Genomic DNA, 26294 nt, shown 5'->3' on the forward strand with positions numbered 1-26294 from the left:
CCTGGACTAGGAATGAGGTCAGAATAAGAGAAGTTGGGTGCCTTTTCTCTACTGCTGGTACGCAGAACTGGGAAATAAATTCAGGTAGGGGGTTCCTATCTTTGCTGCTAGTACTCAGAACTGGGGATTAACTTGGAAGACAGTGAATGGGAGACTGGGAGCCCATCTGTTCCTATGGCAGCCAAGCCTTGAGAATCATCTTATGTGAAAGAGGATCAAATGCACCATATCAGGGAATAAGCTTACAAAGACAGAGAGCTAGTTAGCAAACATGTTATGATATGATATATTCATCCATAACCCCTTACAAATTCACAGGTTCACTAGGCTAACAACCACAAGGGCCTTTTTAAGCCTAGCCATCCATTCCTTTTCCCCATTTTTGCATATGGGGTCGGGGTGTCACTTCAACAATGACAATCATCTAAAGCCAAGGTTTACACCACCAGGTGGCTAGCCTTGCCACAGTAGCTCATCCACAACCCACAGTCTCACACACACACACACACACACACACACACACACACACACACACACACACACACACACACACACACACACACACACCTTTGGCCAACATTTATTTTACAATTGTTAACCAGGTAGAGTCCAGCTGGGCAAGTAGCCAAAATTTTTAAAAAGATTTACAAACAATATACAAAAAAGTTTAACAGTTGCCAACAATCACAACTTACAAAAAGGGAATGTAAAAACAGAAAACATTACATTTCCTAAGCCTTACTGCAGAAAATATATGAAACGCATTAGATTGTAACTAAAACAAACCATTGTGGCATTTTCAGTTGGTAGAAGTAAGAAAAGGAAAAGAGAGCAGAAAAGAATGGCATGAGAAACTAACCAGGAGTGGTTTACTATTAGAATGTCGAAGTGAACTCCGTCAACTTTACTGTTGTCGAACATGGAAGTTCGAAAATGGTAATACTGAAGACCAAAAGCCAACCTAGGAACGATTTTAACATGGGTCGAGATAGGTGTTATTGCCGAACTACAAACCTCTCCCCTATCTTCACCCATGTTAAAACCCGTTCCTAGGTTGGCTTTTGGTCTTCGATATTACCGTTTTCGAACTTCCGTGTTCGACAACAGTACAGTCAATGAAGTTCGCTTCGACATTCTAATAGTAAACCCCAGGAGTATTACAGGAGCATAGCCATAGCTGAGTAAAGTATTCCTTTAGGAGCTGTTTGAAGCTATGACTATCTGTGCTTTCTATGATATTCTGGGGTAATAGGTTCCACTGGTTTAGCTACTTTGAAGGAGAAGAGAGAGTCACCAAAGTAATTATAGGACTTAGTTACCTTAAGTATAAGATTACCAGATAATCTAAGGGTCTTGGGGTATTTAGTTGCACTAGGATTTAGAGTGCAGGGCAGTTTTCAGGTTTGTGGATAATGGAGTGGGCAGTGGTGATCTGATTGAGCAATAACAGATTGGGAAATTCAACCCAGTGTAGTTTTTGAAGAGCAAGGCAATGATGGGTCCTGTTGGGTACATTAGCAGCAAATTTTGCTATTTTGTTATAGCAGGAATCAAGTAGATGTAAATCAGACTTGTGCAGGGTAGTGAAAGGTTGAGAAGAGTAGAGGAGAGTAAATAGAGGTGGGATCTGGCTGTGGCTAGTCTGGCATTTTGAGTAAGGTAAGGTTTGGCTCTATACAAAGCACCAAGTTTGATGTGAACTTTCTTAATTGTGAGTGATATGCGTTTGTTGAATGTTGGGTTGTTGTCTATTGTTACACCAAGTAGTTTTGTTTGGTTAACTGGTTCTATTATAGCGCCATTAGTGGAGTAGATGGAGACAGGACGTGGTTTTGATTTGGATTTCCTGTTGGAGAAGATCATTAATTTTGTTTTGCTTGGGTTTAAGATGAGTTAAGTTCATTTTGGTAATTTTCTATCTCAAGAAATTACTTCTGCAGTTTATATTGGAGCTCTTGGGGTGTGGGAGCAGAGCAAATAAGAGTAGCGTCGTCAGCATATTGAATAATAGAAGCAGATTTAGTGGCAGTGTTTAGACTATTTGTGAATATAATAAAAGGAGAGGGCCAAGGATGGAACCCTGAGGAACCCCAACAGAGACTGGGAGTACTGGGAGTAGTGTGGAGAGTTTATTATCCCATTTAGTTGCCTGTTGTTGATTAGTAAAGTAGCTAAAGAGCCAGTTGAGAGCTGTAGAGTTGAAGTTGAAGGAGGCTAGATTGTTGAGTAGTAGTTGGTGGGATACCGTATCAAAAGCTTTGGACATATCAAGGAATATGGTAGAGACTAATTGTCCACTGTTTTTGAGGAGGTTGACATAGTTAGTGAAAGTTATGAGGGCTGTGGAGGTCCTGTGTTTGGGAACGAAGCCATGCTGTGAACTAGATAAGAGGTTATTTGTAGTGAGGTGGTCTAGGAGCTGCTTATGGATACATTTCTCTAAGATTTTGGCTAGGGGTGAGAGATTGGCAATGGGCTGATAATTAGAGAGGTCTTTAGATGGGCCTCCCTTATGGAGGGGGATGGACATATTCTTCTGCGATGGAACGACTGATTAGGATAGATACAGGATAGGCAATGGAGCTGGCAGCAGTTTTTAAGAAGTCACTAGGGAGTTGGTCAACTGCTAGATGGGTAGGTTTTAGTTTTGATAGGAATTTTTTGATATAAGAGGTTTGTATGGTTTTAAAAGAGATGTAGTTGGGTTTAGCATTAGTGGAGGTAGGCATTGTAAGGGGTTGATTAGATTTGTTGTTGTTTAAAGGTGAGGTAATAGTTGGGATGAAATGAGAGTTAAACTGGGATGCTAAGCATTCTGTTCTATTTGTTGCAGATGGTGCAGAGGTAGAGGTTTTGCCAGGGTTGAGGAGGTAGTTAATGTTTGTTTTTCGGCTTTTCCTGGTTAGGGGTCTCCACAGCGGAACTCCGGTCCGCTAATGATTGGCTGTAGATTTTTTCATGAAAGCCGAGGTGCTAGCTCAACGTCCAACCTTCAACAAAGGCACGCCTATTTAGGCATGTCTTTCGAATGCCCACCCAACCCCGGGGAGGACATGCAGACTCCACATAGAAGGCACTCCCCGCACTCCAGCCGAGAATCGAACAGGAGAACCTCTTGCTGTGAGGCAACAATGCTACCGCTGCACCACCACGGATTTCAGGAGGTAGTTAATGTTTTGCCAAAATATTTGTGCGTTATTTATGTGTTTTTGGTGACAGGCTAGATTTTTTTGTCAGATAAAATTTGCTTTTTAGTTAGGTTTCTTAGTGGTTTGTAAGAGGTGTGGTTTTCTGAGGTTTTGGAGGTTTGATAAGCAGTCCAGGCTCTATCCCTTTGTTTAATAAGAGATTTAGCATCTTTGGTTATCCAAAGTAGGTTTTTGGCTTTGGAGCATGTTTTTCTTATTGGAGCGAGGTTATTAAGGATGTTGAGGAAGGTATTACTAAAATATTGTACAGCTTGATCTAGGTGGAGCAATTTTAGAGGTGACCAGTTGCAGTTTTGAAGTAGGGAATTTAAGATGGTAGGCAAAAAACTTATTTTGTTGCCTAAGTGTTTGAAAATGACATTACAGGGGGTGTGAATGTGTTTCCTTAGTAGAAAGGTAGGGGAGAGATCACTGAGAGAATCGGAAAGCCACCCAACCTGGTGGACAATGTCGGGCTTATTGGTTTGTATCCAGTCTGGAACAGATTCTTTCTTAGTGTGTTTATCAATTCTAGTAGGGAAGTTTACAGTTTGGGTGAAATTGAACAGATTGATAAAACTGGAGAGGGTGTCAGATGAGCAGGATTGCCAGTCCAAGTTGAAATCACCTAGCACTATAGTTTCTTGGTTAAAAGTAGAGGATGTCCAGGACAAGAGACTTTCAATAATAGGTAGATTATTTCCTGGTGGCAGGTAGGAGGCAATAATCATGATGGCTTTATGTGGATTTACTTTAAAAAAGTGGTTAGAATTTCTGCTTCTGATAGACCTGGGGGAGTACAGATTAATTTTTCAATTTTGAGGAAACGTTTATACAGGATGGCAATGCCTCCACCACTCTTGTTCAGTCTATCTTGTCTAATAACATTATAACCACTAGTAAGTATTTCCTCATCTTTAGTGTGTGGTTTTAGCCATGTCTCGGTAACTATTATGATATCAGAAGTGTAGGTATCTAGGACTGCATGAAATTCACTTGTTTTTTTTGTGATACTTCTGAGATTAAAATTAGTTATGAGTAAGTCTGATTTGGAATTTTTTAGAGGAGGAACGTGGAGGGTAGTATGAGCAGGTGTTGTGGGTGTTATTGGTTGGGGTGGGATTATCTGTGTGGATCCTGGGTTAGGATGCATGTCAGCTTGGAGTTTGACTTCTATTAGTCAGTGTAGTAGATGAGAGAGTCTGAGCTAGGATATTAGTCGAAGAAAGAAATCTGGATAGGAAGGAGAGTTAGGGGCATGGACATATTTATAGTGGAAGAGTAATATGTTAAGAGTTAGTCTAGAGGTTAGAACAGATGTGAAAATGGATATTTGGTTTTGTGTGGTATGTAATACTGGGGAGTGTAGGACGGGGTAGTGTATTATGTTTGATGTAAAGAAGGTAGTGGAATGGGGGGCTGGGTAGAGAATAATGAGTAGGAGAAAGTTGCTTGAAAGAGTGGTGATAACTGACATGGTGAAATAGGAGAAAATATGAGTGGGTTGGTGTGTGTAGTCTAGTACAGAGAGAAATGTACTGATAAAGTGATGTGGTGGGGAGACAGTGTTATGTGAGGGATGAAATAATGGCTATTGAGGTGGGAGGGGAGAAAGTGAAAGAAAACACTGATTGTGGGTGTGTCGGATGAGGTAGATGCAAGTTATAGTATAATGAGTTAGAAAGATGTGGTTTGGTTTAATAAGTTTAAGGAAAGTGGGGGTGGGTGGGAATGGGGCAGGGCAGAGGAGTGGAGCAGGTTGAGCCAAGCCCAGAGGCAAGCACAGTCCAGAAACAATCAGTAAAAACTCTTTAACAGAAAAAGGTAATGTACTGTTAATAGTAAGAAAAAGAGGTTGAGTGTGTACCATTAATATTAAATTGGAAATTAAAGTGGAACAGCCTTACAAGACTATCTGCAAATATATAGAGCTGAGTATATTTTTCTGTATTATTCTGTATTATAGAGCTAAATTGTTGCTTAGATATATGTTGTCTTAGTGTTCTGCAAATATACAGAGATCAGTATATATTTTTTGGGTTTTATAATTTGCACTCTGACTCCTCACATCTCTGTTGAAATTTTTCCCCAACCCTCCTCCCTGTTCTGGTAGTAGTTTAAATTTGGTGGCTTTTGCAGTGCCCGCCCCACTGTAGATTTGATCTAGGACACTCCCCCAGTCCCATCTCTTTACCGCATTCTACCTAATAAACCCTTTCTGCACTTGCTTTTAGTCCATTTTAATTTAATTACATTTTTTCAAACTGTGTGTGGACTAATATTGCTACATACTCAAGTGTGCCAGCTTGCACTGCATGTGAATTGTTTTTACTACTGTTTTTGCTACTTTTCTGAAAAAAAATTGTAAGCCTGTTTCCTACCTTTCCTGTAATTAGTGTTCCAGATACAGATTTGCTGTATCCAGGACTATTTGTAAGCTTCTGAGCCCCCAAGCCTTTCAGTGTTGGTGGGAAGCCTTCTAGCTTATCAGTGGGAGTGGTAAGCACTAGGTAACCTGTCTACCACATAAGGAGTGGTTCTGGCCCAGAATTTGTAGTTATTGGCCGTTTGGGCGGTCTTCCATCTCTCTCAACGTTTGGGCGGTCTTCCATCTCTCTCAACTTTCTGATTTGAAGGCCTGCGTTTGCACTTGTTTCTGTCCTGTAACTCCTGGGCCCATCTCATTTGCTCACTCAAAAAAAAAAAATCTGCTTTTACTGTATTTGTGTTTCTTCCTACTTTATTTTGCTTTTGCATCATCTTAAAAGTACTCAATTGTATTTATTACTGCTTGGTGTAACTCATTCTAACCCTTTTAGTTTAAGCACTTGGGCTTCAGACCAGTTGTTTTACATTAGGAAGTTTGGGATCTGCACTGTGGTGGCAGGACAGGTAGCTTACATCCTTCTAAGTTGGGAACTGCTGCTTGAGGGCTCAGTGTTTGTTATTCTAAAAATGTATTAATTCTGGTATAAGCACTTGGGCTTCAGGCCAGTTATTTTACATTAAAAGGGTTCGTGGTCTGCACTCTTGTGGGAGGAGAGGCTGGACTCTGCCCTTCTAGCTGGGAATTTCTGGTTAAAGGCTTATAGTGCCTGCACATCTAAACTGCTTCTTACTGAAATTGGTACACCTTGTTTGCTGTAGCATAGACTAGATCCAGGCCTGCTGAATCTAGCTTTGTTTGTATAACCTGAGCACTAATCCAGGCATTCTTTAAAGTATTCAATTGTACGTATTACTGCTTGGTAGTAACTTGATTAAAGTGTAGCTATCATTCTAAGTCTTTTGGATTAAGCACTTGGGCTTCAGACAGTTGTTTTACATTAAGAAAGTTTGTGGTCTGCACTGTAGTGGCAGAACAGGTAGCTTACATCCTTCTAAGTTGGGAACTACTGATTGAGGGCTCAGTGTCTGTTATTCTAAAAGTGTATTAATTCTGGTTTAAGCACTTGGGGTTCAGGCCAGTTATTTTACATTAAAAGGGTTTGTGGTCTGCACTCTTGTGGGAGGAGAGGCTGGACTCTGCCCTTCTGAGCTGGGAATTTCTGGTTAAAGGCTTATAGTGCCTGCATATTTGAACTGTTTCTTACTGAAATTCGTACACCTTGTTTGCTGTAGCATAGACTAGATCCAGGCCTGCTGAATCTAGCTTTATTTGTATGCTGCTTGTTTGTTTGCTTGTTATTTCCCTGAAACGCTAATTCCACCTAAAACACGGCTTTTCAGCACTTCTGTGGATCCCTAGTGATATCTGCATTGCTTACTGTACTTATTTCCTTGTTTCACTTGAAAGAAAGTTACTGTTTGTCGTTTTTGCATTTAAGTTACCTGTAACACATTTAAGTTACCTGGCACGTGCTCACTAAAGAAATTATATAAGTTAGCACTAACATATTAAAAGCACTACACCCTCACAAACTCCATCTGAGTACCTCGTTCCCCATTGGCCCTTTTTTTTCAATTATAAAGGAATTCCCAATACTATTCTAGCATGTCCAAAGGTCAGTTGTCAATCTCCTCTCCGGTCCAGCTGGTGAATCTGGGAATCTTGAGGCAATGTTACAACTGCCTCATGTACACAGACAACCTTCTCCTTCTCCCAACAAATTCCAACACATGTGAGAGATGCAACCATATAGCCATACTGGAGGCTAAGCTCTCTCAAGTCAGTACTGGCGAAACCAGTCAGGAGGAGAAGGAAACCACACTCACTACAATTCCAGTCTCACAAAGACCTACCACGACAGCAAACCAAACACATAAAAACATACTCTGAGGCTCTAAATAAAAATCTGCCTAAGCAGCAGAGACCTCCAAAGCAGACACCCAAGCAACCACTACCCCAAAGCAAAACACGTGCAACACATAGCTCACAAAGCCAGTGTGCTGAACAGTCACAGCCCTTAAGGCTAAACAACACACCTGATACACTTGTAATAGGTGACTCTATCGTCAGGCACACTGACGTCCCGGACACCAGGCTGAACAAGAAGAAGGTCACGGTGAGCTGCCTGTCAGGCGCTAGGATCCACCATATAACACAAGCACTCAGGTCACTCCAAGGCAAGTACAAATATGACTCAGTCATTGTCCATGCTGGTGTGAATGACCTGAGACGTACCTCCCTGGACTACATGAAAAGAGACAGAGGAGCTCTCTGAGCATGTAGCCCAGGCCGGCATGACCCTGACCTTGAGTAGCATCTTACCCTCACCAAGAATGATGCCACAATATGAAGACAAGATGATCAATTTCAACAATTGGCTTAAGTATTGGTGTCATTCAAAGGGGATCCAATGCCTGTCAGCCTGGGATGACATGCTCGACAAGCCACGATGCTTCGCTAGGGACGGCTTGCACCTGTCACCCCTGGGCTTTTGGATATTGGCAAAGGCTCTTGCTACCCCCATAGTGCCTTTTTTAGGCAAGGCTCAAAAGACAAACCCACCTCCATAGGTATCACAAGGACTCAATGCCAGAAGTCTAAACCTCAAGATGCACGCACTCGAAACTCTCCTTAGCATGGAGAACATCGATATCTGTGCAGTAACAGAAACCTGGTTCAAGGCTCCTGAGAGCACCCCAGCACTACCAGGTTATACCTCATACCATGCTTTTCGGTCCCAAAACTTGGACCGTACCACAAAAGGAGGAGGAGTATCAATATTCGTCAAAGATACCCACACCTCCAGGTTGGTGGCACAGCACGAAGCATCAGAGACTATCCATGTGCAACTAACAGTGGGTAAAACTGCCTTCCAGTTTACAGCCTGCTACAGACCACCCTCCCAAACCCAGGAATCCCACTCGGCCTTCCTGAGAACACTGGGAAATATGAAGGTCTCTCCAAACACCATTATATTGGGCGACTTCAACTACCCAAACATAGACTGGGAGCATTACTCTAGCTCCAACACCCTAGCCCAAAGGTTCCTAGAATTTATAAACTCAAATGCTATGGAACAACTTGTTACCACTCCCACAAGAGGGGAAAACATACTGGACCTGATCATCACCAACATGGGGACTCTATGCTCCAGACCAGAAGTGTATCCCTCACTGGTAAGATCAGACCATAAACTAATCTCACTGGATATTCACATCCCGACTCCACCCCTTGCCCTGAAAACCACAGTGAAAAACTTCTCTAAAGCAAATTTCACACTCCTCAAAACCGAGGTGGAATCCTTCAAAGCCCCCGGGCCTGTGGAAAATATGGCCCAGACCACAGAATCCTTTATAAACGCATTCTATGAACACTTTCAGGAATGCATGGATCATGCAACCCAAATAAAACCAAAACCCAATCCTCCAAAGGCAGACGTCCTGTCTGGTGGACCCCAGCCATAAACAAACTATACAATAGAAGGAGGAAGCTACTACATGACAGAGCAACATCCCAAAAAGGGAAGGCATCTCTGATCAGTATTAGCAAAAAACTAAGGGCACTCATAAAATCGTCTAAGGCCAGCTTCTAGAGAAAAATTGCACAGGACACTAAGGATAATTACAAGACTTTCTTTAGTTATGTTAGGAACCTGGGTGGGAATTCCCAAATATGCTCAGAATTAGTCCAAAATGACAAAAAATACACCGAACCCACAGACATTACCAACATCCTAGCTGACAGGTTCAACACAAACTTCTACCCCCCCTCCCCACCAAAAGGAAAAATATTTATCCCAGCAGAGAGTGCTGCCCTCCTGACATCTCAGATGCTCAGGTAAGAGCTGCCCTTTCCAAAGCAAAAAACACAGCATTAAATGGGACCAGACGGTGTCCCGAGCTGTGTCCTACATGAACTCCAAGAAGAGCTAAACCCAAACATAAAACTACTGTTCAATCTCAGCCTTACTACAGGATATGTACCCAAAGAGTGGCATACAGCAACAGTGGTCCCTCTCCACAAAGGTGGTGTCTCAACGGATCCTGGAAACTATCGCCCCATAAACCTGACTAGCTTGGTCTGCAAAGCTATGGAAAGGATCATCATGGACCTCATAAATAAAGATATTGGGGACCTACAGACACTGGACAGTTCGGCTTTGTTAAGGGCAGATGCTGCCTCTTAAACCTGGTTGATTTCTTTGAAACAGTCACCAAGGCCATTGACAAGGGGAAGGTGGTCCACACAGCCTACCTGGACCTCGCAAAAGCCTTCGATACAATACCCCACTCGGGCATTATAGATAAGCTCACCAGCTTAAATATAAACCCCTATGTCACTAGATGGGTTGCAAACTGGCTCAAGGACAGAACTCACATGGTTAGAATTGCTGGAGCCATGTCAGACTCCAAACCAGTTACAAGTGGCGTCCCACAAGGCTCAGTCCTGGGACCTCTCTTGTTCAGTATACATTTCTTGGAGGTACAGGCCAACATGGAAGGACTGTGGCTGACTAAGTTCGCAGATTATGAAACTGGGAGGTCATAATCGACTCTCCAGCCGACACAAGCATCCTCCAAAAGGGCCTCATAGAAACAGACAACTGGTGCCAGAGCCATGGCCTCAAGCTAAACGCCAAAAAGTGTATAGTCATCCCCTTTGGCAAAAACAAAGTGTCCACAAATTACCACATAGGTGGTAATCCATTAAGTACAGAAGAAGTAATTAGGGACCTGGGGACCCAAGATGATAGCAATCTCTCATTTGACAACCACCTGGCCAAAGTGGTTAGAAAAACATTTTATATAGCCCACCTAATCATGAAGGGATTCTCATCTAGATCAGGGGAGGTCATCGTGCCTCTTTACTCATCCCTCATCAGGCCCATAATTGAGTACAATGCCCCTTTCGGGATGTATCTTACCAAATACCTGCAGCAACTGGAAAGACCCCAAAAGTACCTCGCCAAGAGGATCATAGGGCTCAAACAGATGCCATATGCTGCCCGGTTAAAGAAACTCCAGCTCTACTCAGTGGCGTACCACCTGCTCAGAGGCGATCTGTGCCTGACGTATAAAGCCAGGTCCAACCCGGAATTAATGGACATGCTGCACCTCAGAAAATCCAAATCCCATCGAGCTACGCGCTCGAGAGACTTGAACCTCAGCACTGAAATAAATAGGACATGCTGGAGGGACAGATTCATAACCCAGAGGCTCCCTTCACTCTGGAATAAAATCCCAGTCCAGGTTAAGCAGAGTCACTCATTGACTCTCTTCAAGAGGAATCTTGATGAGTGGATGGGAGATAGTAGGTTTACCCCGGGTATCACTTCTGTGTCACTGTTAGACAGAGGCACAGTATACTAACCTCGAAAAAGGGCATAGCAAAATTAATTTAAAATGGGTGGCGAAAGCCAAACACACTCTGGCTAGGTTTATAAATGCCCTAGGGCAGATAGCCTAGTATGAACCCATGAACCTAAGAGGTTTTATTGTGTAGTACTATCAGGTAAGAAATGTCTTAAAACAGGCTGATTAGTCCAGCATTTAGCAGACATAATTTTGTTGAAACTAACAGTCTCTCTTAAGAATGGGGGGGGGGGGATTCCTTGCTGACAAGCTACTTTACTGTGTACTGACTTGCTAGACAGTAGACAATGCCTTAAATAAGTATATTTTAAAATGTAAAACTAAGCCAACATATTTTGCAGCTAAAGACAGATGCTGCCAGGTGAGAGACAGATCTGTAGGATGAGCAATTTTCATTGCTACCGTTCATTCACTATGCAGGACTTTTCAGTACTCTGGTAGTATGGAGAGGCAAAAAGACATAAAACTTGGCTGATAGCTGAGGAGAGAAAAAATAAAAATAAATGCTACCAATTATTGTGTAGCACAAAAAGACAGAATGGAGGTATTTGAGAGAGGACTAAAAGAGAACCTCATACAATAAAACACAAACTGTTGAGACTACCACATTAGCATTCACTCTAGCACAGTAGTACAAATTGAATGCTACACAAAATTAAGCTTTAAAATTTTGCTAAAGTTAACAATAATAATTAGAAAAAAACATAGTTAATACAGATGTGCAAACAGGGTGAAAAATGTGTTCCATTCCTCTGAATAGCAGAAACATAGCCACAGTAAGACAGCAGGCTACTTTATACATGTTGCAGTGAGCATTATGTACTAAATCATTTAAATCTAGGACAAGAAAAAAAAAAAGTCACTAAGAGGAAGTAATACAATAAGCAAACAATTGCATTCACCAATGGATAAAACAGACAGCAAGATAGCTTGGGTCCACGATAAGACAGCTAAAACTACTGTAGTTGAATCAGACATAATGTATATAGTGCAGCATTTACAATTAGTGTGTTTTAAAACACAGAGCAAACCTCTAGTCAACAAATCTAAATAACGGGGGTCTTTCCAGTTGCTGCAGGTGTTTGGTAAGGTACATCCCGAAAGGGGCATTGTACTCAACATTAGATTGAACTGGGCATAAAGTATATAGTGCAGCATTTACATTAGTCAGTTTTAAAACACAGAGCAGGCCTCTAGTCAATAAGTCTAAGTAGCTGTAAATCAGAAAAATATGACAAAACATGTAGAAGGACATAGCAAGCTCAGGGAACACAGTTAAGGAATCAGCAGCAAGGAAGAAAACAGTTTTAAAATGGAGCCTGGAGTCCCAGTAGGTAACATCACTTCCTGCAGAGGTCTGATTGGTGGGATGGGGGTTGTGAGAGTTTACAGCATTCTATGTAGGAGTGGCTAGAGCCAAGACCAGAAACAAGCAAAAAGAGGTTTTATTGTGTACCATTAATATATATATATATATATATATATATATATATATATATATATATATATATATATATATATATATATATTATACAAATGTGATTCAGGAATGGGTTTAGGGTGACAACAGCATCCATCTGCACTACTGTGATCTAGACTTTAAAATGACCTAAGGGTGACCTAAGGTTAAACCATCAGTGCTACTGGAGACTAAGGTTTGGGATTAACTCCCTCTGAAACATAGTACATAAAAAGGGTTTAGGAATGAGTTTGGGAGGGGAAATACATGGACACCTATCTGTGCTGCTGCTAAGCTAGGGTTTAGAATCAGTTTACGGAGGCAGACAGTGGAAATCCATTTTGCTTGCTGGTGAACCATGTTTGAGATCAGATTAAACTGACAAAAGCTTGACATATATCTGCAGTGCTTCTGATGAGGTTTCAGCATGAGCTTCATGCAGCACATTGGTGGGCCAGTGTTAGACCAAGAATAAATACAATAGTGCCAAAAATGTTGTAGGCTTCTGATTCTCAGATTTCATGAAGGACACTAAACAGCAGGCAGAGGTCAGATGATACAGGTCAGGATAACATGCATTAGATAAAAAAAATTCAGATAGACACAAAGCCAATATCACCACATGGCTAAACCCACAACATCTGTATCTCAATCCAAAGATAACCATATTATTTGAATAGTAATGCTAAACTAAGAGTTCATCTTAAAATGGGGTATTTTCCTTGTATAATGCAGCTGAGATATTCTACAGTTTTCTAGATGTTCACAGAGATAACCCATAATATTTTAAACATTGACAAGGACAAATCATAGCACTCTAGGTGTTCACAGGGTTTCCTAGTGAACCATCAGCACTTAAAATGCTGAGTGCCAACAAGCCGAAATTAAAAAGACCGAAAACTCAAGAGAAGAGCAAATCTCAAAAATCACTCTTCTCTTTTAAACTGCTTTTTGCAGGAGGGCTTGCCCCCTGCACACCGCACATCCCCCAGACTTATGTATACCAACTCTTGAGATCATCATATCTCAGAGAAAAGGGAATATTCCCAGAAATGGCATCTCAGACTTGGTATATGTAATGTCTGTTCTTTCGGCCATTGTCTCTGAAATTCGAGGCTCGATCTAGTGGGTCCCAACATTTCAAATGGTTACCATTTGCAGAGATAATCCATAGTATAGTAGATGTTCACAGAGATAATCGTTAGTATTCTAGATGTTCACAGAGATAATCCATAGCATGGTAGATGTTCACAGAGATAATCGTTGGTATTCTAGATGTTCACAGAGATAATCCATAGCATGGTAGATGTTCACAGAGATAATCGTTGGTATTCTAGACATTTACAGAGATAATCTATAGCATGGTAGATGTTCACAGAGATAATCGTTAGTATTCTAGATGTTCACTGAGATAATCCATAGCATGGTAGATGTTCACAGAGATAATCGCTAGTATTCTAGATGTTCACAGAGATAATCCATAGCATGCTAGATGTTCACAGAGATAATCGCTGGTATTCTAGATGTTCACAGAGATAATCCATAGCATGGTAGATGTTCACAGAGATAATCGTTGGTATTCTAGACGTTCACAGAGATAATCCATAGCATGGTAGATGTTCACAGAGATAATCGTTAGTATTCTAGATGTTCACAGAGATCATCCATAGCATGGTAGATGTTCACAGAGATAATCCTTAGTATTCTAGATGTTCACAGAGATAATCGTTAGTATTCTAGATTTTCAGAGATAATCCATAGCATGGTAGATGTTAACAAAGATAATCGTTAGACTTCTAGATGTTCACAGAGATAATCCATAGCATGGTAGATGTTCACAGAGATAATCGTTAGTATTCTAGATGTTCACAGAGATAATCGTTAGTATTCTAGATGTTCACAGAGATAATCCATAGCATGGTAGATGTTCATAGAGATAATCATTCGTGTTCTAGATGTTCACAGAGATAATCCATAGCATGGTAGATGTTCACAGAGATAATCGTTAGAATTCTACATGTTCACAGAGATAATCCATAGCATGGTAGATGTTCACAGAGATAATCGTTAGTATTCTAGATGTTCACAGAGATAATCCATAGCATGGTAGATGTTCACAGAGATAATCGTTAGTATTCTAGATGTTCATAGAGATAATCCATAGCATGGTAGATGTTCACAAAGATAATCATTAGTATTCTAGATGTTCACAGAGATAATCCATAGCATGGTAGATGTTCACAGAGATAATCGTTAGTATTCTAGATGTTCACAGAAATAATCCATAGCATGGTAGATGTTCACAGTACAAAACCATAAGGAAGCAAGAGAAAAAATATATGCAAACTCCCATCAGAACACCACAAAACTGACTCAATTACCCTAATCTAACACTAAATCTAATAAATCTTAAATGAGTTAAGTCACACAGATCTGTAGTTTGAGTCACATAACTACCATATGCAATAAATGTAGTGATTTTGAGCAAGTCACTAAGGCTGGCTCAAATCTCCCATGTTGCTCTCTCAAAGACAATTGTGAAGAGTATCAAATATCTGGGTAACTAGGGTTAAATGAACTGAAGCAAATGAGAAACATGGATACGTCCGCAGAGACCTAGTGTCAATAAAAGACTACATTTTACAGCAGAATCTTCTAACCAATTTAGCCTTTCCCCAAGATAATTGCATTACTGTAGTTTCAGAGTGTACACCTCTCAAATAAGGAGAGTACCTCTGACGTACTCCCTCTTACCTACTGCAACCATGTGTTCATAGTTCTGCACCATCACTTCCTTGTGAAGTTGTTTCTCCTGTTCATTCAGCATTTTCCACTCCTCTACAGAAAACTCAACAGCGACATCCTCAAAGGTTTCCGGCATCTGGAATACATAACACATACTTTTTTTGTCAATTTCTTTGTATAGACAGTCAAATTTAACTTCATCACTATGTTAAACAAGATGTCAGAATTAGAAGGATGAACATCAAAATGCATTAGAATAAACATATTTTTCATTAACAGTATTACTTTCCAGACAGACATTCCTGATTAATTAAAAAGAATAAACAAAATATAGAATTATTGCATTATACGCACACACTATCAGGTTAAGTAACAGATAAAGCTCCTTGCTGATTGTTAAGTCTAATAAGGCTGTGTTAGACATACACACCATACACTTGAAGTAACTGCTGTTCTCTTATGACTGCTGTTAAAACTGCTACTGCAGGCTATACTGTGTGTAGCCCAATGTGTTCCTGACATACAGTTCTGACTTATCCATACAGCTCCACTACCATATCTGTAGTGTAGAACCTGCAGAAGATGTAAGAAACTGCTGTCACCTGGTGGAAATAAGATGTACTAGAGCTACTAGTATACATTTTTTGCTGGTTATATATAGTATTTTGTGGTTACAGGTGCAATGCCTTTTCACAGTGTTCACATTTTCTGTTCACATTTTCCTATCTCTCACTCCTCCTGCCATGGAATCACCACTGAGGCCTGTACAGTAATGATGGAAACAGCTTTTGTATTAAACTCTTCCTCCTCAAGTGACCCAAGACCTTTAAGGTCCTGTAGTGTAGCTTTCATATGAGGTTCCTGAAACAGAACTAGTGCTCCTGATAAGGCTTTTTATGAAAGCAGTCAAGGACGCAGTGGACTAGGCACTACCTGCAGCCTGAGGGAGGCCATTTCCACAAGCACAGCCATGATTTCCTGCACATGGTAGCACCTCTAGAGAAGGACCCTAGGGTAATGTCATGAAGGATCTCAGCAAGGATGTTGGCAGCATGGCTAGTTCAGGGACCACTCCTTCTGGAGAGTGTTCATAGACAGGTAACTGCCTTCATTCTTCCAACTCCCTCCCACCACCCTGTCTTCCTGTGCTCATGTTACAACCTGGACCCTGTGTGTGGCTTCATCCTTCTCAAGTGTGTCCTTCTAACATAGTCCTGACCCTTTACTGTCCTTCTGTACAGATATAGTTTTGAGCTAATGTGTACATCCCAGACTGCCCTCATTGTTTTCCAGGTCTGGCAGCAAGATCGCTGATGCTCATCTCCCAAACCTTATGCTGCTGTCAAATACTTCCATGTAAAAAAAAAAGGTGCCTATCAAAAAAAAAAATAAAATGCATTTCTGTACCTTCACATACCCCATTAAGGCACAGTTTCCCATCATACACATTGTTTGCTTCATGTTCCCTTCCACATTGTCTTATTGTTCCCCCTTTCTCCCACTGGTGTAGACACTGTGAAGTACACTACCAAATTTTCCCTTGCCATAGTGTATATGTATAAGCCATATTGATAGACTCCGCTTAGTTGAATGGTTATTGTTCACCACCATTTTGGGTCACATGATTTCAAACACTGGCGCTACTAGTGACACTCACTTTAATTATGACTTCTGTCTGCCACAGTGCTGTCTATGTAGACCTTTTCAAGGATGATTGCCATTTTGTGTTCATCACATACTCACTGTATATACTTCTCTTGACATGATAGATGTTTCCCATGCACTGCAGGTTTAGTTCAGACTATGCACCTCAAGGTTTACAATATTATACTTGCTTAAGTTATGCACTGTGTGTGGTCCATAACATCTGTACTAAGTTAACCGTACTCAGCCTTTTGCTGTTCATACAGATTTTTCACCTACGCAGAAGTACCCATACACACAACATCCACAGTGTGGCACATTAATGTGGCTTTTGCTAGCACAAGCTCACATGTACTGGTATCTTAGTATCTATTACAGAAGTTGTTTACATCCTTCAGGACGTTTCTGCCTTCACTGGCACTCACCAGCCTCTAACACAATTCTAGCTTTGGTTTGACAGTTCTGTATTTGTATAGTGTGTGCAGGTGAATATCCAGTGTTTCACAAGACTACAGATAGGAAGGGGCTTTCTTTTCCATGGGGCAGACAGGCCTATGCTGGCATTCTGAAATGTATTTATTTTATTTATTTATTTGCAGTTTGTTAATCGAGAAAGTCCAATGGGCCTAGAATAACCTGTTTTCAATGGAGGCCCGGGGAGAAAAGCTACATGATTCAGTATTTACAAAAATATATAAAATTTATTTATTTGCAATTATTTACTTATTTGCAAATTATATTAATTGTCACCTGAACAATATCCTCCACAAGCTTGTTCCTGAAACATGCAAAATGACATTTTTGGATTTCGTAAACGCCAATACACTTGACAATTTGTCCCGTTGTTCACCTGATGTGTAATTTTCTCAGTTTTGTCCCCTTCCAGTTACATGACTTTGCTTGTTATTCCCTCCATAACCCAATCTGACCAACCTCCTTTGCAGACAATAACAGCTCCTCTATATTCAATGATTATTCCAAAATGGATTAGTTACTATTTTTTGATCTTACTCATAATCACAAATTATCCAGCTACCCAACAAATCCTGTACCTGAATTTGCCGTCTACTGTTTTGAACTTTAATTCTGGATAGATGTATTAAGGCATTTATACCAGTACTTTGTAAGCATAAAAGCAAGCTTAAAACTAAACCAATATAGTAGAACTACAGCATCAACAAAATGCAGAAGAAAAAGAAAAAAAAAACTCTTGGGCATCTCTAAAAGACGTTCACTTTGTCAGTATAAAAGGGTTGTAAGAAACAATAATTTATTTCAGAATAACATAAGAAAATGTGAGCTATGACGCAAGGACTGCAACTAATTCAAAATACAATCGTAAGGCCTTCTTCAGCTCCATTAAGAAGTTTAAAGAGCATATTAAAATAAAAAGATGCAGACTCCTGAGAGTTCATCTCCGCTTCACCTCTTGTGCTATGAGTGGCCCTAGCACTCTTTGAAAAATTGAACCACTGGTAGAACAAACATCTGTTCTAGAGACCTAAATCTGTACTACAATATCAATAGCACAAGATGGTGTGACAGGTACCTAAGCCAACGTATTCCTGGTTTCTGGAATAGCATGCGCATACATAGCCCTTCTCCAGCAATCTTTAAAACCAGTCTTGATGATCACAAACGTTCAGATGTGATATCTGGGGAAAAAATGCTTTATAGGGGTTATTAGTTTCCCCCCAGTACTGAGTGATGCGGCTGAACTTTGAGAACATTCTTGTTCGTAAGCATAATAAGAACCTAGGAGAATCCAATAAATACCTACTGCACATCAGGCACAACAGAGTTATCTGCAACAACGCTGCCATGCATACCTCTCAACCACTCGACTGTCCCTGATTTTGATGCCAATTTTAGCTGTGTCCCTCCTAATCCCCCCTAAAACTGCTGACTTTAGGAGAAAAGATGGTGAATTACACTTAATAAATAATTACAATAAATAGAGTTATAGACTTATTTTACTTCAGGAAAATATATATTAATTCTCATTGTCTTATTCTGTTAGTGTCTCAAGTTAATAATACTAATGCTTTAAAAATGTTCCTGATTATTTCTGGATTTGTCCCTGCTTCTGTTGAAATTGTCAAACCTCCTGCATATCTGCAAAACAAACAGAGCCAGAATTACCCGTTCTAAAGACTTAAACCTTGCCTGTGATATAAATAGTACCTGCTGGGCAGACAAGTATGTATCCAAGAGTCTACACCTTCTCAGGAACAGGTTCCCCCATCCATGTGAAGCAGAGTTCTTCACTAACCCAATTCAAGTGTAACTTGGACAAATGGACAAGGAACAGGGAATTCATTCCTGGCCTGGCACTTATGTCTGTCATGGACACATGCAGCCTGTAAATGGTTCATCTCCCAGGCCCCTGCTTGTAAATGTTTCTCCTCCCAAGCCCCACCAAGGGTACCAGAACTTGTCAGCGATTTGGGATGTATGGCTAAGCTTAAAAAGATCCTTGTGGTTGCTAGCCTAGATAACATGTATGAACCTATGAGGATTTTAGTCAGTTACTCATACCAAACGTTAGAGTTTCATACTTCTTATTGTTTTGAAAATAAATGCTGATCCAAACTTGTTCTATTAAATGTTCCTTTTTTTTGGTCCCCCTCATTACTTCTGAACAAAGCTATTAAGAGATATGCTGCCATGCAAAGGGAAATCTGGAGTAACTCATCATTGTCAAATATGTGTACCCCACCCATGAGATGTTGGGACAGCAACAACATGTTGTGAACTGCAGTTATCCATATGTTTACAAATCTTACCGTTTGGCTTCAGAATAGTATTCCCAGCCAGGTTTACAGTCCAAAAACCTCAATATTATATAGTAATGGCAATAAAAAGCAGTGTCAGCAGTGCAACAGGTAGCACATTCGCTTTTAGTGTTGGAAGATCAGAAGGCTGTGGGTTCTCTTCTCATTCCAGGTGAAAGGATTGCTGATACAGCGGTTCAGCATTAGTAGGTGCTGCACTCCTGAGTATGTCACCCTTCAAATGAGATGTTAAACTGAGGTCCCATCTGCATGAGTTGGTGGTAGCTCAGCTGGATATAAAAGATCTTACAGCTCCTATCAAAATAGTAGTTTTTTTTTTTTTTTTATTGACTGACATACCTTATACCACTTCTATATCTACAGTACTTAATATACATATTTACATTATTTACAATTGTTTACATATATGTAATAATTATAATTATTTACACTTTTAACAATGCCACTTAAAGTTTCATTAACAAGCACATCCTCCACCCTTTCTTCCACAACCAAAAACGTATCTTCTTCAAAATTTCGCTAATATCCATTTTTCCACTGAACTTAATCTCATTTAATCTTTCAGTCCATAATGTCCATATAACAAAAATATTCTATCAATTTTCTTCACGTCTTCTTGTTTCTTTTTTCACCAAAAATAGTCATACTCAATCATGTCCATATTTAGTTGTTCAATGTCAGTGGCGGCTGGTGACTTCAAATCAAAGGGGGCTTTAGGATACAGCTGAATGGGGGTGGTCAGCTAGAAAGGGGTGTGGCCAACTAGAAAGGGATGAAGCTATGTTAGAGAAATACTTATTAACTCACTAATTATTTTACATTCATCTTAAAATACAGACAAAAAAGTATTACGGTTTTGCAAAGATATAATTACAACAGTAAACAGCAGGACGATTTGTTTAGTTTACACCCAGTCCCAATTCCCAGTGCCTACCCCACCCACAGTATCTGATTTCATCTTGCGAGGTTAAAAACAAAAACAACAAAAAAGACAATAGTCATTCTTTTTTTTTCACGTAAACAACACACAGTTCAGAGCTTATGGCTGATCTTACTTCACTCAAATGCACACTAGTCTTGCAAAGCAAGCTAGACCTGCAGTCATTCCATTTGCACATAAGCATTGCCCCATCCCAACTGCCTACCCAGAGAATCTGCTTTGAGCCTACAAGGTCTAAAACAATGAAAATAAAAAAGACCACAGTTACATTACTGTATTTCTTTCACATCACATAGCCAAGAACTTGCATTCAGTTCACCCATACACACTTTACCCATGCAAACATAGAGTTTGTTTCAACAGCAAAACATTGATAAATCATCCTACTTTATCTTGACTAACCCTGCAAAAAATACTAGGTTAAAAAAAACAGATGTCATCCACAAATGGCTCTCCAGAACATACTGCATAGCTAGTATCTATGACTCCTGCCAGGATATTAAAAAAAAAAAAAGAAAGTCATCAACAGCCCCCAAAAGACATTGATCTGTAGCATCTGGTTGTACCCCCCCCCCAGAGTATTATGTTAAAGGAAGAAAACCATCAACAGCCCCCAAAACAAATTGCCTCCAGTGTTACAAACTCTGTGTGCATACTGGTTTATGCTTTACTTCTACAGAGATTACAGATATTTGGATTTAATTTACAACTTTTATTTCAAATTTTATAGCATAAACACTGATAGACATTTGCTAAGCAAAGCAATACAGTCTTACAGTGAAAACAGACTTAGCATTAAAACGTCTCTGCTTTTGAAACTCATTCATTGAAACAGCACTGAAACCCACATTCACGGAAAATGCATTTGGCCAGTGGCGGGTTATGTTTACCACTGGGCTGTTTTCAAATCATAGGCCCCTTGCACACATTTAGGACCATGCAGAAGTTCTTTGATTCACCTTCCTGATTTATTCAATTATAAAATATATTAATTAAATTATATCCCTTGTATAATATAGCAGCACTTGTTAGACCACATTTTAAATTTATAGTTTTGAACATTTTTCCAGTAAACAATGAAACAAAACACACATACCACTAATAACAAAGTTGCCCAATTCAGAACATTTCAACCATAAAAGGCCACTCAAACGTCTGTCATTACAATCCACCAATATCAGTCAATATGCACAATCTCTGCAGAAGTAAAGGTTATCTGAATAATTCCACATTAAAGAAATCTGAATGTAATGAGGAGATTGCTATTGAAAAACAACTTTACATTTAAGTGTTTTCATCTACAAATTCAGTGTCTGCTTCCCTTGAAGAACAAATTGCATATGTTACATTAAAAAATGTAAACTGGTATGATGAAATACGGAATGGGTGGGTGGCAAACTGAAAAACAGGGTCATGGTTAATAGGCATCTCTATCCAAAGGAGGACATACTCAGGACTGCAGCACCTTAAAATACAAATGTATATGCTGTGGGAGTAGAACCTACAGCCTTCTGCATCAAGATGCAAGTATGCTACCCATTGTGCTACTAACAGTGTTTTAAAACTCTGTACCACAATAGTTAATCCATTTGCTAAACAAAACAGTTGCACATTTTAAACAGACTTGGCATGAGCAGCAGTAAATTCTCTTCCAACAGAAGAAAATGCAGCTAAAATATCAAACATCCGAAAAAAGGTCCAAATGCTGTACACCAACTGTGCATAAAAATCTAAAAGAGTTCACAAGTATGAAACAAGCCATCATAATATGAATAAACTTGCAGTTACATTAGACATCTTTACAATAAGTTGAAAACCAGCAAGTTCTTAATAGTTTAAAGTTTCTTCTTGCAGAGAGCACTAGCCATACAAAAGTAATTACTCAATAAATAACTCTTTCCCAGAGTACTGGCGTAGTAAGGCACTGTCATTTATAATGCGGTGCTGCAAATAAATTGATGTTGTTAGTGCCTGATGACTAGGAGGATTTACATCAGGCAACATTTTGTGCTTAGATTATATTACGCCTGACTGAATCAAAGCTCTCAAAAGAATCAGGATAAAATGCAGAAATAAGGGACAACCGGTGACACTTTTACATTATTAGTACTATTAACCTGACTACCTGAGAAAAGTATTACTCTAGCAAATTTCAAAGTTTATATAAGCAATACTTACTATCAGTCCCTGATTCTGGGCCTTTGTCTACATCCCCCCATAAGTTTTGAATTTATCCAAAAGATTTGAACTAAGAAAAGCTAAAACTTAAAGTGCTTATAAAGACAGCATATCAAAGTTTATTGTAACTAGGGACCAAAACAGAACATGTTTGGTAATGATGCCAGATATACTTCACAGAAGGAAACAAGGCAAATATCAGGATATGCTTCAAAATTTTGGAGCATTAAGAAGTATGGTGCCAGGTCCTACTGTTGTAGGATAATGGATAAAATAAATCTGTAAATTGTGAAGGTTGTCAAAAGGAACATGATGCAAACTATGGAACTTTCACCTTTAAAGGCAGCACTGATGAGGTGATGATGGTTAGCTGGGGGTGTGGATACATTCGAACTGATAATAATCATAATACTACACTATTGTAGTATAGCATTCTTGTATAACTTTTTTGTATGCATTTTCAGGCACATGCACAGTTTTTTTGTAATAAAATGTCATGTAGGAATGACTAGTGATTTTAAGGGAAACATTGCATTCATACCATCGAAATGTTAAAGTGAACAAAGTTAAAAAATAGAAGGAATAGTAGCATATACAAAATGCTAACAATGAAGCAGCTTCAGTTCCTTCTGAAATTCAGTTAGCAGTAAAAAGTAATGACATAGTGCACTCATGTATGTATGTGTGTATGTGTGTATATGTACATGTGTACAATCATACCTCTCAAATGTACAGATTTTTGCAGAATGTGCAGATTTTGGCCTCGAATTTTGGGTCAGTATTTTATAAAATTGTGTTTTTCTTGGAAATTAGTGGTAAATCTTGAAAGATTGAAGAAGTTTGAAAATAATGACATATATTTGTGTTTCAGACTTCATGTCCTTTAAAAAAATCATACTAATGCAAAACCTGTTATTCTATCAACTTTCTAAGTTTATAATAGCAATATTTAAGAAAGTTCCATATTTTTTGGCCTTTGTCCCACTTTTATTTATGGATTTGTCCAGATTTCTTGCTCTACGAGGTTGACAGGAATGGTGTGTGTGTGTGTGTGTGTGTGTGTGTGTGTGTGTGTGTGTGTGTGTGTGTGTGTGTGTGTGTGTGTGTGTGTGTGTGTACTGTTTAACTGCAGAAAGAAATGCACACAAATGAGACCCCCTACGTACACCATAATCGATTTCGTTTGTCTTTGAAGTCTGGCTGGGCCACCATTGTTCTTGCTCATTAGAATCCCAACAGAGTCGGAGAGAATGTGAACAAAAAACACATACTTTTATAAACAGAGCATTTTGCAACACACAGAGGTATCCGTACCTATAGCACTAAAAAGTATAAAATTAAATTCTCTCGTTACGAAACGGACAACCTATTAAATATTTTGATATGATGCATGTCACGTTTATTTGCTTTCTTTTTGTAACATCAGGGAAGCCCTGAAAAATGCCCACATGGATCAAGTACAACCTGGTTAACAAATCTAAATATTTACATGAATGCATAACATTTTAGGGTATTAAGTGGCCAGCACACTTGTCACTGGGTGATGAAAGTAAAGTACAATACAACATGTTCACAAACTTTATCAAATGACACAGAACATTCTACTGGCTGAGGCATTGACAGAATAAAACAAATATGAATTAATATACATACTTACCACTGACTGTTTCTCGCTCTCTTTTTCCCAGCATGCAAAGCTTGGGAAGAGAGCGAGAACCAATCAGTAGCCATCCACATCACGTACGTGGCTGCGGACGTGGCAGTCAAATCCCCTTCCACTTTACCGTGATTACAAACTGCATAGACTTCTGGGCATCTCTACACTGATTCCTTCTCTTCTTAATCTGGACTTTTTTTTTACAGCAGTCCGGATTTACAGAAACTAGTTTTTTTTTTTTTAAATCTGGAATTCTCCGAGCATGCATGCATGCGTAGTTCATGTTCTGGGACTTTAGCACCGAGTCAATCAGACTCGCATCACAGCTAAACAGTAATTAAATTAAATATTACTAAATATTTAATTTTTTATGGTGTTAAACTTTTTCTTTCTTTTCACATTGGGGGGGGCTGCAGTCTGATAGCATAAGTCCCCCCTGTTCAACGTATGTAAAACCCTTCAACATTTTGTTTTTACATAACTCTTCCCATAGTTTATTCACCCTCAAACCAGCTCAAAATCACATGTTCTGTTGTTTCATATTCACCACAATTAATACATATTCTGTCTTGGTTTCTTTTATATGACAACAGTATGCTTAGTCTCCATAGAAAATCCCTGCATTCACATATAGTCTTATATCATTTATATCTCATTGTTATGCTTTTTTTTATTTATATCTACTTGTTTCCAAGGGTCAACGACATAGTATGTCCTCATAATATTTAAATACCACTCTTTAATCTTATTCACTTTTAATTTTCATAATATAATTTTATTTTGATATTCCTTTACATCTTCAATCATAACCTTTTATTTATGGGAAAGTCCGACTGGATGCAGGTCCTTTTTCAGCGGAGGCCCGGGGAGAAAAGCTCCTCATTTACTTAATAAATCATAGAACAATGTACAATAATAATTTCACACAATACAGAAGTAATTCAAAAGGATAGCAAGTAATACAAAAATAATAGCAAGTAGTACAAAATAAAATGAAATACAGTACAACGCTAATACAAGGAGAGTGAAAGACTGAAATGGCACGAGTAGTATGTTTATGTTATAAACAGAAAAGTAGAAGCAAAGATCATGATGGGAGATCTAAGTAAGCCATTTGATAAAATACAATACGGTTCCCTATGGGAAATTTTAGAGGCATATAATATAAGTAGGAGAATGTTGTTGTTGTTTGTCTTTCGGCTTTTTCCCGGTAAGGGGTTGCCACAGCAGAACTCCGGTCCGCTAATGATTGGCAGTAGATTTTTTTTTTTATGAAACGCTGAGGTGCCAGCTCGATGCCCAACCTTCAACGAAGGCACGCCCATTTACGCACGCATGTTTTTCGAACGCTACCCAACCGCGGGGAGGACATGCAGACTCCACACAGAAGACACTCCCAAGCCATGCCGTGAATCGAACGGGAGAACCTCTTGCTGTGAGGTAACAACGCTAATATAAGTAGGAGAATAATGCAGGTAATTTTGAGCCTTTTCTTTATTTCCATTTTTCCCAGAAACTTTTATACTTAAAGTATAAGATAAGCTCTGTCAAATTCTTATTTTCATTGGAATAACCTTTCAAAGCTCTACACAGATTCAATGCTGCTGCACAGACAACCAGATTTATTAGGCCCAATCCTCCTAGCTCTTCATTTCTTTATCGAAATAATCATAATATTAAGATATTGTTACAAAATGACCACACTGACATCCATTGGGAATTATGTATACTAATAAAAAAGTCATGAATGTATAAAGTGTGGATACTGTCATTTTTGTAGACACATTTTTGAAGGTCTGTATATTATGTTAAATCGTGTCAAACAGACTTTTAAAGTTCCTGGACATTTATCCTGTAACAACAGAGGAGTGGTTTACATTACTTTGTGTAGTGGTTGTGATGCATTTTATGTAGGGATGACAACATG

The 26294-nt window shown here is 39.3% G+C and overlaps 1 protein-coding gene across 1 annotated transcript in view; it reads right to left on the reverse strand.

Moving 5' to 3' along the window:
- Positions 1-26294, reverse strand: part of LOC122798659 (zinc finger protein 260-like) — a 132686-nt gene that overhangs the window by 84356 nt on the left and 22036 nt on the right. Inside the window, exon 2 of the mRNA XM_044067746.1 lies at positions 15163-15289. Within this exon, the coding sequence (XP_043923681.1) occupies positions 15163-15289 (127 nt within the window). The remainder of the gene's footprint in view (positions 1-15162; positions 15290-26294) is intronic.

This window comes from Protopterus annectens, chromosome 3.part1 (genome assembly GCF_019279795.1).
Source record: "Protopterus annectens isolate FY-2018-M chromosome 3.part1, PAN1.0, whole genome shotgun sequence".
NCBI lineage: Eukaryota > Metazoa > Chordata > Ceratodontiformes > Protopteridae > Protopterus > Protopterus annectens.